This window comes from Salmo salar, chromosome ssa10 (assembly GCF_905237065.1).
Source record: "Salmo salar chromosome ssa10, Ssal_v3.1, whole genome shotgun sequence".
NCBI classification, from domain to species: Eukaryota; Metazoa; Chordata; class Actinopteri; order Salmoniformes; family Salmonidae; genus Salmo; species Salmo salar.
The window spans coordinates 86213665-86226501 of NC_059451.1; the positions used below are offsets into that span (position 1 = coordinate 86213665).

General features: G+C 46.3%; 1 protein-coding gene across 3 annotated transcripts in view; it reads left to right on the top strand.

The window, feature by feature from the left end:
* Positions 1–12837, top strand: part of LOC106560867 (zinc finger protein 423) — a 139357-nt gene that overhangs the window by 20505 nt on the left and 106015 nt on the right. For 2 of the 3 annotated variants that reach the window (XM_014124251.2, XM_014124254.2), the window contains exon 2: positions 3446–3508. In XM_014124251.2, coding sequence (XP_013979726.1) covers positions 3446–3508 — 63 coding nt within the window. The remainder of the gene's footprint in view (positions 1–3445; positions 3509–12837) is intronic. The other variant, XM_014124252.2, reaches the window with a different exon arrangement.

The window sequence follows — 12837 nt, forward strand, 5'->3', positions numbered from 1 at the left end:
TGCAGGTGTTTAGTTAACCCTTCTCTACCTGGCTCAGATACTCTGGTTAACATGCAGGTGTTTAGTTAACCATTCTCTACCTGGCTCACATACTCTGGTTAACATGCAGGTGTTTAGTTAACCATTCTCTACCTGGCTCAGATACTCTGGTTAACATGCAGGTGTTTAGTTAACCATTCTCTACCTGGCTCACATACTCTCAGTATAATACTGACAGGTGTTAAGAGATGGTAGGGGACTGTTATAGTGGAACGGTCAGGGAGGAACACCAATACTGAGTACACCCAGTCTGTAACTTAGGTTCTGATTTGCGGAAATGGTCCCAGTTGGTGAAAGAGGGGCTGAACCACACCTCAGTGGTGTGTGGACTGGGAGGGGAGGAGGGCAAACGGGGATCCCATTCTGGTTGTTGAGTTCTAGGTATCGGTTTCCCATTTCTCTCACAGCCCCGGTGTGTGTTTTGGCAAAGGCTGGTCAGTGTAAGTAGGAAACAGAGGGTATCCAAGGTAACTTACTGAAACATGTTGGATTCATTAGACCCCCCGTTCCTCACAGGGCTGTTTTACTGTAGGTTAATGATGATGTCACAGAGCTTCTGAGGGAATTTAAAAACAGGGGAGGGACCTACTGTATATAAAGTAGTACTCTGCATATACTTCCCCTACCTTACATTCTTTCTCTGCTACATACTCCCACTCTCTCTGCCTCTGTTTAGCAGTCTCCCTCTCCACTACTCTCTCTCTCTCTCTCTACCTCCCGCTGGCTTCAGGGTTCACATGAACAGTGCTCTGTACACATGGGACGCAGGCAGGGGGAGGACATCTGGAAATAAATAAATATATCCTCTCTGCTAATGAAGACGAGCAATTCCCCACGGTCACGCTTTTATTAGAATGGTGTTTTTATATCTTTCTAATGATCGTTATCTTTATCTCCCCATTCTCTTTTTCTTTCTCTCTGTCTGTTTCTCTTGCTTTGTTTGGCTGCCTGGTGATCGTGGTGTGAGGTCTGTCTCTATCCTCCGCGGGCTGTTTTCAGTGTATGTTTCTGGTCATGTGGGCTAGGTCTCGCCCGCAGGACCAATCTCTCCGGGAAACATCTGTATCCCGTCCTGTGTCCACATCTCAAGGGCCAAGCCCCAAACCCCGGTCCGTCAGCACTGGCATTCCCCTCCTTTTCCCCGTCCCTTACCTCTCCATCGCAACAAGACGGTGTATGGTTCAGTGTATAGTGTGAGCATCTGCATTGCCTCTGAACTCTATCCCAATGATTGCCTTCTGCATTCTCAAATGTAGTGGAATGGAATCTATGGAATCTAAATAAAGGTTAGAAAACATAATCTAGCAACATTTGGAGATAAATCATTCCAGGAAAGCCCAGACCAATCAATAGGTGTCTGTAATCTCCCCCATCTCTAAATGAGGTTTTTAAAGCTGGTAATGATCCTGTCTGCTTCCATCAGAGATGGACGGTTTTTCTGCATCACACCCAGTGCACTATAGCTCTGTGTGGGAGGCTGGTGCCTGGTAGTGTCCCGAGCTTCACTTGTTTTAGCTGGGGAGCTGTGTGTACAGTTGTGTGTGTGTGGATGGGGTTGCTGTGTGCTGTTGCCTGCAGGTTAGCTGAGTGCAGTAGTACTGGGTAGTTGTGTTTGTAGAAAGAACCATCTCACCTCCTCTACCCTGCTCTGCTCTCCTCTCTGCCTGACTACACTTTAATATTCCCCCTCTAATGAAGCGCTAAATGGAGGATGAGGGGAGCCCTGATTGGGTGTAATTTAGTGCTTTTCCTCCTCTGCTGGGAAAGCAGTGTCTAGGAATGAACAGGTCCACTGCAGGCTAGACCTATTTAAAGAAGATCAACTGACTGTAGACTTTGACCGCCGTTTGTATTGGATCTAGCATGTGTTATGACACAGTGGGGTTTAGACTGTGTCCTCGTTCCTAAGAAAATGCCTCATTGGGCGTGACAAATTACCATTTTTTTCCCCAAATAGTATAATTCCTGTATATGACAGTCCAAATAGTGCCTTGAATCCCTCCCGAGCACCTGATGTATGAGCCATGGGCTGCAGACAACACCTGGAGTTCACTAAATGTCCTCTAGGAGGATCTAAGAGCAGTCTGGGCCCGTACCGACTACAGTCCTAATGGTACCTTGGTCCAGATCCAGCCCACAGTTTCCCCCAAACACGCCTGAAGAATGATCTCTCCTCACCCAGAGAGAGGTAACTCTGAGTCTTCAGTACTATGGGAATACTCTATGAATGGTGAAAAGGTACTACTGAGAGACACTGCTCAAGCTGAAGCGCTGCCATTTGGCAGCTCAGACTCTCTCTCTCGACAGAGTCCTGGCTAGCTCAGGGAAGAGAAAGAGAAATAGTGAGAGATGGAGAGATGGAGAGAGATGTTATGGTGCAGGACCAGAGTTGACCCTAGTCTTCCAGGGGCTTGGGAGCCTGCTGGGTTTTAGCTCTAGGCCATCAGCAACAAGGCCAGTCCTCTTGGAGTCTGGCCGACACACTGGTCCCAGCTCTGGATATCTGGATCGCACTCATGAAATGAACATGGAATGGTTGAAGAATGGAAAACAGGGTCTGTTGCCCTTGGCTTTGTTGGGGAATATGAAATACAGTGTTACTGGTCTGGTGTGGAGTCCACTCTGACCACCCTGCTGAGTTCTGCCTGGACAGACCAAGAGCATGATGGGAAAATGGACTGGCCACTGCATGGTCCAATCTGCACACTCAGACCATTAAGAGGAGTGTGTTATTTTTTCTGGAATGGGTCTGTTAGTATTTTGGTGTGGAATAAGCTTTTTATTTTCCCTCAACTTTATTTAAACTTAGGTGGGGAATTCACACATGAACAAAAAAAAACTCAGTGTCTACGTACTAGCTCTGGGACTTTTTTACCACCTCCTCTCGCTAATAAAGAAAACAGTTTTGATTCATGTCAGGTTGTTTTCGTGGCTTCTACTAACTGTTGTTGGCCCATACCCTGGGCCATGGGGTTGAGGGGAAGGAGGGGGTGGGGTCCTCATTGTTTCCTGACTACTGCCATTTCCTGTTTGTGTGCCACTGGCGCTTCCTTCCTCTGCAGTGCCCAGGAAAACCTTCATCACACCTTCCTGTTCTGATCTGGTTGCTGTTGTTACATATCTCACACCTCTGAAATTAGGACATCAAAACAAGGAGAACACATTCCCAGTTTCTCAGGGTAGACAGACAGGGAGAGGGGACCTTTGATGTTTTCTCCCACCCAACCACCCTGCTAATGAATGATTGAACACTTGTTTTGAGGTCTACCTTTTGTGTTTTTAAGGCATTGTCATGTAGATTAAGATAAACCACCAAATTATGTAGTCCTACAGATACTGTATGTATTTCTAAGCATCCCTCTCTTTTGTCTTTCTCTCCTTCTTCTCTCTCTCCCCCTCCCTCTAGCAGTAGAAGAAGGCGAGTCATCGGAGTTTGCAGGGAACTGGGATTCATCGTCCGTCCAAACAGGTATCCGCTTTGTTATTCAGAAGTGTGCAGCCTGCCAGGCAGCTGTCAGATCTGCAACACAGATTAGATTCTATATGTCACATTCCAGGTCCACCGCCAGACTACCCACTGAATCAGAATCTTTAATATATATAATATCAATTCCATATGGCCCAGAATGTTCTGCTCCGAGGGAGAGGGGGGTGAGAGAGGGAGATATGGCGTGAGGGAGAGAGAGCTTTTCACAGGACGCTGATGTCCAGGCCTGCATGTTAGAGCAGACAGGACTCTGGGGCTCCAGCAGTCTCACATCCTGTTTGAGGTTTTGGTGGTAAAGTAGCTGCACTGATTCAACGCCCCTGTCCTCCCTCCCTCCCAGCCTGCTTTATCCAGCTATTCACATAGGGCCTATAGCACAGCAGTGGGATGGGTTCCTGATGGGCCCAAATAGCGTCATGGTGAATGCAATCAAGATCATTTGTTAAGGATTCCATTTGATTAAAGCATGGCACCCACTTCAATGTTCTTTACATGCAGTGCAGACCCATAGTCACACCCATGGAGTCACTGGTATGGCTGTACCTGGAGATGATGCAGCAGCTTAATGGACCCATTACAGAACACGGTATGAGGATGGTGACTGACTGATTATGGTGGCATGTTGGCCTCTAGTCTTTGAGTCAGCCCAACATTAGGAAGGAGAATATTTATTATGTTATTTTACAGCAGTGAGAGATAAGAGAGCTGAATGTTCTTTATCTAAACGGTGCTCTCTCTCTCTGCCCTCCTTCTCTCCCTCCCTCACTCTGTCGGTTCTTCTGGGAGGGGGAATTGGAAAGTGAGGCCCCGAGGGTGTGATGAGGCAGGGGCTTCTGGTGTGGGGGGGGGGGTGCTGACTGAGGTCCTGGGTGGCTGGAAAGTGCTTTATGTGTGAGATACAGCAGGAAGGGGAGTCCCAGTGCTCTCACTAGCTCTGCTCTCTTCCTCCCTGCTGCTTCTCTTCACCTCTTCCCTACACACACACACACACAATCTCTCTCTATCATTCTCTCTCTTGTGTTTGTTTGTGCTCCTGTGTTCAGGCTCAGGGGGGCTGCCCGCCATTTCTTATTTAAAAATCTAAAAAACCTTCCTTCCTTTTATTCCCTGGGAGATGATGTCGACAAGGACACTGGCAGGCTTTTGCTGGTATTAAATCAAAATATTTTTCCCCCTTCCGTTCTCTGGAAAATGTGTGTTGAGTTTGGAAAGAGCAGCGGGGGGGGCGCTATGGTTGAGGGACGAGCACCCCCCACCCCCGAGGACTTCAGAGGGCCCCTTCGGTCTGTCCCACAGGAGGTGCCTGCCTACCCCCTCCTCTCCACATCCCACCCTCCACCCCAGCCTCCTTGAGACAGAAAAACAACACATCCCTCCCTGGCCCAGAGGGGGAGAAACGGAAAAGAGAAAAGACAGAAAATGAGCCAGGTCTGACACTGTAGACCGAGAGAGGGAGAGGGTGGAAAGCATGGAGAGGACGAGTGAGATGGAGTGAGGGAGCGAGAGAGGGGGGGGGGGGGGACAGAGAGTGAGTTTTTGGAGAGTAGTACAGACGTTTGTCATTTCTGTGGAAGGAGGAGGGGCCGTCAGTGGTGATGTTTTAATAAGTGCCACCAGAGCTGTGATGTTCAGCCTTGTTTTGCTGGCTTCCTGTTGGAAAGACCCTCCTGCTTCACTGTCTGATAGAGAACACCAGGGTTAAGCACACAACACATGCTCAAATCAAATTGTATTTGTCACATACTTCATAACAACAGATGTGGACTAACAATGAAATGCTTACAGGCCCTTCCCAACAATGCAGAGAGAAAAACATGGAGAAATAATAGAAAAGTAATAACGGGTAATAATAAATACACAATGTGTATCCCTGTGGCTCAGTTGGTAGAGCATGGTGTTTGCAATGGTGGTTGCAATGCCAGGGTTGTGGGTTCGATTCCCACGGGGGGCCGGTATGCATTCACTAATGTAAGTCGCTCTGGATAAGAGCGTCTGCTAAATGACTGAAAATGTAAATGTGAAAAACAATGATTAGCGATAACTTGGCTATATACACGCTATGCTACAGGCAGAATTTTGCGAGGTGACGGTTTCTCCATGACCTCTTAAATACACAATCAATGCAGACACATACACTGCACCCTGTCCATGTGGACTGTGATTCATGGTGGAAAAAGTAGTCTCATATCCCTGAGCAAAGGGCCGATAAGGGGCTGTAATGGAGCTGAATTAGATTATTTCATTCATTTCCTCCCACAGCCATTGGCTGGCCGTTGCATCAGCGACACCAATGAGAAGGGCTTTTTTCCCCCCCGGCCCTGCCATTACACCATTGGGCTGTGGGTGTTGTCTGTGACCTCACTACTGAACAGTATGGTGTTCTCGCTATAGGAACAGAGTGGTGTTCTCGCTATAGGAACAGAGTGGTGTTCTCGCTATAGGAACAGAGTGGTGTTCTCGCTATAGGAACAGAGTGGTGTTCTCGCTATAGGAACAGAGTGGTGTTCTCGCTATAGGAACAGAGTGGTGTTCTCGCTATAGGAACAGAGTGGTGTTCTCGCTATAGGAACAGAGTGGTGTTCTCGCTATAGGAACAGAGTGGTGTTCTCGCTATAGGAACAGAGTGGTGTTCTCGCTATAGGAACAGAGTGGTGTTCTCGCTATAGGAACAGAGTGGTGTTCTCGCTATAGGAACAGAGTGGTGTTCTCGCTATAGGAACAGAGTGGTGTTCTCGCTATAGGAACAGTGTGGTGTTCTCGCTATAGGAACAGAGTGGTGTAAGGACAGTGCAGCAGACAGAGATGCTAAATGAGATGCTAAGCTAACATTATAGGCATCAAAGGCATAAGCATCACAACACATGCACACATTTTTAGAAGTAGAAAGTTTCCAGAAAGACTATTATTATTGAAAACATATCAGACTTCCAATCCAACAGTCAGGGATTCAATTAGTTTAAAAAAATCACGTGTACTGTAATTTGGAGGATGTTTACACATTAGTTTGAAAGTTTTGTGCGTTGTTTGTGTGTTATGTCTGTGTATTTGTTGGGTTATAGTGTGTGTGTGTTGTTTTGATTCCAGGATGTCCCTTTAACAGTGTGTGTTGGATCACTCCACTGTCTCTCTCTCTCTGCAAAGTGAGATGTCAGTCAGTCTCGTGGCTGTGCACGCTTTTAGTCCCCTCCGGGCTCCAACCTGAGTGTGCGCCAGCCGTCCGGGGGAAAGAATGTACTGGTTTTATTTTCCCCCTTGAAGGGAGGAGAGGAGGGAGGAGCAAGAAGAGGAGGAGAAGAAGATATTACAAGGGGCAGACTGAGACACAGGAGGACGACCCTCCTTTCTGTCCTCGCTAACTAATGTATGGACATCTTGATGATGTAGACTAGAGGACAGTTTGAAAAAGAGGACACGTGTCTCTCTCTCTCTCTCTCTCTCGTTCTCTCATTTGTCTCCCTCTTCCTTTTTTTTCTCTCTCTCTCTCCATCTCCCTATATAAACCTCTGGAGGTCCATAATATATTTTTTAATTTCCCCAAGGCAACGACAGGAAAACAGTTTTAATGTGCGAGGAGGAGGTGTGTGCTAGCGTGTGTGTGAAGCCACGGGCTGGAACAGGTGATGGCATTGGTGAGCAGCTGTCAGGCTGTTTGTGTGTGATTTAATTCGCTCCCTTCCATGACACTCCTTTTGGTTTTCATCAGCCTCTCTGGGTGGAGGGGCTGGTGTTGGGTGCTGCGCTCCCCTGCCTCACTGCCTCTCTGGGGGGGGGGATGGGGGAGAGACACACTGAGCCTGGTACACAGTGCTTCTGCTGGCTCCCTGGGGGGAGCCCTGTATTTTGAAAACACAGTCGGCAGAGGACAGGGGAGCTGTAGAGAGGCCTGCTTTAAATAGGTCCCCCTGTTTACTGGGAGAAGGAGAGGGCTCCCCAGAGAGACGGGGGGCGATGCGGCTGCGTCCGGCTGCACCTGCTCAGCCTGTGTCTGTATGTTCCAGACTCCAGACCTTTTGTTAGTACCCATACTGGACGCACCTGACAGCGGACGTGAAGCCTAGAGGCCAGTTCAGGAGGATCACAGATTCATACAACACTGTACAAATGGTAAATAACCTTTTCTCACACTGTAAACCCAGTGACCCTCCCATAGTGATCAGCAGTGGCTATTTTAAGGGCACAAAGTGTTACATTTTTTCCTGAACAGTGAGAGCCACAGGCCTTGGTCACTCAGAATATTCCACACATGTTTTTTTCACTCAATTAATAGTTTTGACCTTTTTGAAACATTTACCAGGCATAGTGAATACAATGGTACAGTTGAAGTCGGAAGTTTACATAGACTTCAGCCAAGACCTCAAGGAAAAAATGTAGACCTCCACATGTCTGGATCATCCTTGGGAGCAATTTCCAAACACCTGAAGGTACCACGTTCATCTGTACAAACAATAGTACGCAAGTATAAACACCATGGAACTACGCAGCCGTCATACCGCTCAGGAAGGAGACTGTCTCCTAGAGATGAACGTACTTTGGTGCGAGAAGTGCAAATCAATCCCAGAACAACAGCAAAGGACCTTGTGAAGATGCTGGAGGAAACAGGTGCAAAAGTGTCTATATCCACAGTAAAACGAGTCCTATATCGACATAACCTGAAAGGCCGCTCAGCAAGGAAGAAGCCACTGCTCCAAAACCGCCATAAAAAAAGCCAGACTACGGTTTGCAACTGCACATGGGGACAAAGATTGTACTTTTTGGAGAAATGTCCTCTGGTCTGATGAAACAAAAATAGAACTGTTTGGCGATAATGACCATCGTTATGTTTGGTTGGAAAAAGGGGGAGGCTTGCAAGCCGAAGAACACCATCCCAACCGTGAAGCACGGGGGTGGCAGCATCATGTTGTGGGGGTGCTTTGCTGCAGGAGGGACTGGTGCACTTCACAAAATCGATGGCATCATGAGGGAGGAAAATGTTGTGGATATATTGAAGCAACATCTCAAGACATCAGTCAGGAAGTTAAAGCTTGGTCGCAAATGGGTCTTCCAAATGGACAATGACCCCAAGCATACTTCCAAAGTTGTGGCAAAATGGCCTAAGGACAAGGAAGTCAAGGTATTGGAGTGGCCATCATAAAGCCCTGACCTCAATCCTATAGAAAATGTGTCGGCAGAACTGAAAAAGCGTGTGTGAGCAAGGACTACAAACCTGACTCAGTTACACCAGCTCTGTCAGGAGGAATGGGCCAAAATTCACTCAACTTATTGTGGAAAGCTTGTGGAAGGCTACCCAAAACATTTGACCCAAGTTAAACAATTTAAAGGCAATGCTACCAAATACTAATTGAGTGTAATGTAAACTTTGACCCACTGGGAGTGTGAGGAAAGAAATAAAAGCTGAAATAAATCATTCTCTCTACTATTATTTTGACATTTCACATTCTTAAAATAAAGTGGTGATCCTAACTGACCTAAGACAGGGAATTTTTACTAGGATTAAATGTCAAGAATTGTGAAAAACTGAGTTTAAATGTATTTGGCTAAGGTGTATGTAAACTTCCGACTTCAACTAATTACCCCACCAGGCCTGTTTTTCTTACTGTCTATGTGCTGTACCTGACTCATGTTCTCAGTAAAGTGGAGCATTCCTTCTGAATCCCCTCTCAAACATACTGTAACAGTAACGTGGAGCATTCCTTCTGAATCCCCTCTCAAACATACTGTAACAGTAAAGTGGAGCATTCCTTCTGAATCCCCTCTCAAACATACTCCGCTAGAGCTATTTGCAGTCCATCCATGTTATACTTCACTTGGCTGCCGCCGGTTGGTTTGAGTGTTTGTGTGCTTGTACTCTTGTTGTTTTTTTTATAAAAACACTGGCTTTGTGGAACTTGGAGCTCGTATTTTTCTAACTCCCAGGCAGGCTGGATAGTGATGGCGGTGGAGTGGTGTACCGGGCCGTGTTTGGGCGACCCAGGGCCGGGTGTCCTGCATATTTACGCCTCTCTTAGCGCAAGTGTGTCCCAAACAGGCCTCCGTCCTGGCTCACAGCACTGCTCCAACACCTAGTCCTGATTCTGTGCTCAAACCGCTCATACAGTTTATTTCTCACTCACTCACTCACTCACTCACTCACTCACTCACTCACTCACTCACTCACTCACTCACTCACTCACTCACTCACTGTCTCTGAGGACTCCATTAAAGTGTCTGTATTCCGTTTGCGGTATGCCTGTATTCTCCCTCTGTGTACAGTACGATCAAGTCTCACTTCCGTTGCGTGCCCACTGTATGAGTAATAGGAAACTGCTCTGCCTCCAGAGGTCAGGACATTGGGACTAGAACTAACCAGGGGGATTGTAACAAGCTTCACTTTAAATGTCAAAACTCAAAAAGGCACTTAATGTAGGTTTTGGTTCTACGCATTTTGAGTGGAGGGGAGGGAGCATCTCTGAACATTCCCAGACATTTCACTAGTATTTCAGTTCAGCTGGTGTTTATTCCAAGTCAAATAATATTTGTTAAGCTGATTATAAGAGGTGAGGGTAGATCTCTTTACTTGCCCACAGATCCATCCCCCTCCGTGTACCTCTAAGATGGTGATCGCTGTACTCTGGTGGTGCAGTGAGGGAGGGAGAAAGAGAGACTCTCTGTCTTTGCTGTTGCCTTTGTCTTGTCATGTCTCCCCCGTCGCATGCCTGGCGGTGTCCATTAAGCCCACATCGCCCAGCTCCTAATTATTTCCAAATCTCACGTTGGAGCTTTGCACCGTTAAAACAGGAGGAAAAAAACATATCAACCTAACGAGCGGTAATTAGCGGGTCCCAGCAAGGCGGGGCTCTCCTCTGCAACACCACTGCTCTGTGGATTCTGTTAATTCACTTCTCTTCATCTAATTACCCCACACAAACATGTCTGTTTGCCTTTCCTCTGAGAGGGAGCAAGAGCGGTAGAGGGGCATTATCTACAAACATTAGACACCCTACTCCCTCTCATAAACACACACACACACACACTATCTATGAGGCTTAATCAGCAGATATGAAAAGTGTGACCTTATTCATAAGGAAATAATTAGTTTAATAAAATCTGAAAGTACACTTGCCAATGAGCGAATGATTACTCTCAGCATACTGTATCTCCATAGCATTAAAGCGAATTGAAATAAAAACAATTACTGATTATTACAGTATATTGTAAGGGTTTTACTTTGAGCACAACCTGCTGGTATGCAGTGATTCCTTTCCCCTCTACAACCAGGAAGTGCCAGTCCAGTTGTAGATGTTAAGGGGAAGGGTTAAGATGACCGTCCTATCATTACTGTAGGACCATGTTCTCACCATGTTAACTCCACTGGTCTCTTAAATGTACACCTCTTCTCCAAGTGTTTCTCCACTTTCCCCCTCTTCTTCTCTTTCTCACCTTCACCCCATCTGTCCCAGGTGATTTTTTTGGAGGGGGATATATGGAGATTGTACATTTTCTCTCTGAATTCTTAGATTTGTCCTACCTGTTTCTTCAAGTTCACGATGTGTGTCTGAGTGCGCCCCAGACCTGGGTTAAAATACATGTGTATCTGGTATTTCTTTTCGGGCCCGTGATTGGTTCTGACTGGCTAAGGCCCCTCCCCCCTCCGGGCTCCAATTACTGTTGGCTGTAGTCATACGCCACTAACACCAGTGTTGTTTTCAAATACATAGCCCAAAATAAGTATGTGAATAGTCGGCTAAATTGTATTTGACAGTATTTTTAAATACTTATTTCAAATAGTATTTTCAAATACCTAGGCTAAATGCATGGGAGTGTATTTGAGTCAATGTATTTTAAATACTTTCCAAGTTTATTTCCAAATACATTTTACATTTAACTACTTGTCTTTCAAATAAAAACTTACTTCCAAAGTATGTAAAAGTAATTGAGATATTTGAAATAGTATTTGAACGCAAGTCTGGTGCGTGTTTGTGTATGTGAGTTAATTTTATCTGACTGCGTGTGTATGTAAATGTATGTGCGTGTGTACTATGTGTTTGTGTAAATGTGTGTGTGTTTTGGTTGGCCTCTTGGCGTGGTGACGGTCTGTGACTCAGAGATAATGGCTCTCCGCAGAGTGGGGGACAGGAGCTCCAGCTGGCACAGGGAGACATGACGTGTGCTGCTGGGATTGCTGCTGCACGCCACGCAGACCCTGCCTGTGTCCCCAACACTCCCCCACCCCTGGAAGCCCCAGGCCCTCATTAAGTGTTCCTACTCTGGATGGGAGACCGGGGAGGGGGCCAGCCAGGAGTGGACTATTAAATGAGTGATAAAACAAACATATGAAAGCAAAAGTAGAGGAGGAGAGGGGGTATAGGATAATGTAATGGGGTCCGTTAAAACTGTCTTTGTGAGGGTAAAATTTGTTGTTGGGTATGTATTGTTGTTTTATGCAGACAGTGGTCAGGAGCATTGAGTTTAAACGGCACGTATTTTAAGATGAAACGCATCAATCATCTCCACAACTATCTTGTCAGAATACTCTCTGGCAACTGCCATGCCTGCCTAACAGAGAAAGGTGTTTGACCTACGACCTTATTGACCTCACACAGACATGTCATTTGTGTTTGCTACATGATATCTAGGAACATTATTGTTTACTATTCGCAGAGGAAAACTGGCCACTAGCAGTGCTGTCATTAACCATTGACAGAGCACTGTGCAGCGTTAGCTCTCCAACCTAGCAGACAGGTAGGCAGAAAGCAGGCTGTCTCGATGAGAAATATGGCCCCTCAGAATATATCTGGGGGCATAAAGAGGCCTTGTTCATCTGAATGGCCATTTAGAAATCATAAGTCTCCTTGGACACCACTACCAACGTAAGCCCTCATTTCATTTCGGTTTCCTCCCCTCAAATTGAATTATGTTTGAAAACAGTCTGCGCGTCTCAAACGACTCTGCAGAGCCTTATTAGTAATGACCTCAGCACACATTACGGCACATCTAGGTGTGTGTGCGTCTGGTTGGGTAATATTGTAGTGTATTTTGTCTTTGCCTGTGAGGGCAGTGTTGCTGTGTGGATGATGACATTCAACTATAGGACTTAGATATGGTGCCGATGTTAGACTTTGCAACTGTGTAGTAGTGTTTAGCTGTACACCCTCTCCTATCTATCCATTGTGAGTCCTATTACAGTGGTGTGGTCTAAACCAGGTAAAGAAGCCAGCTCACTTTGTTTACGTTGACTAGTATCCGTCACCTCTACCGAAAAACGAATCTCCGCCAATCAGGACCATTATCCTCTCATCTCCTCCCTCCAGATAAATAGTGTGCTCTGTGTTCAT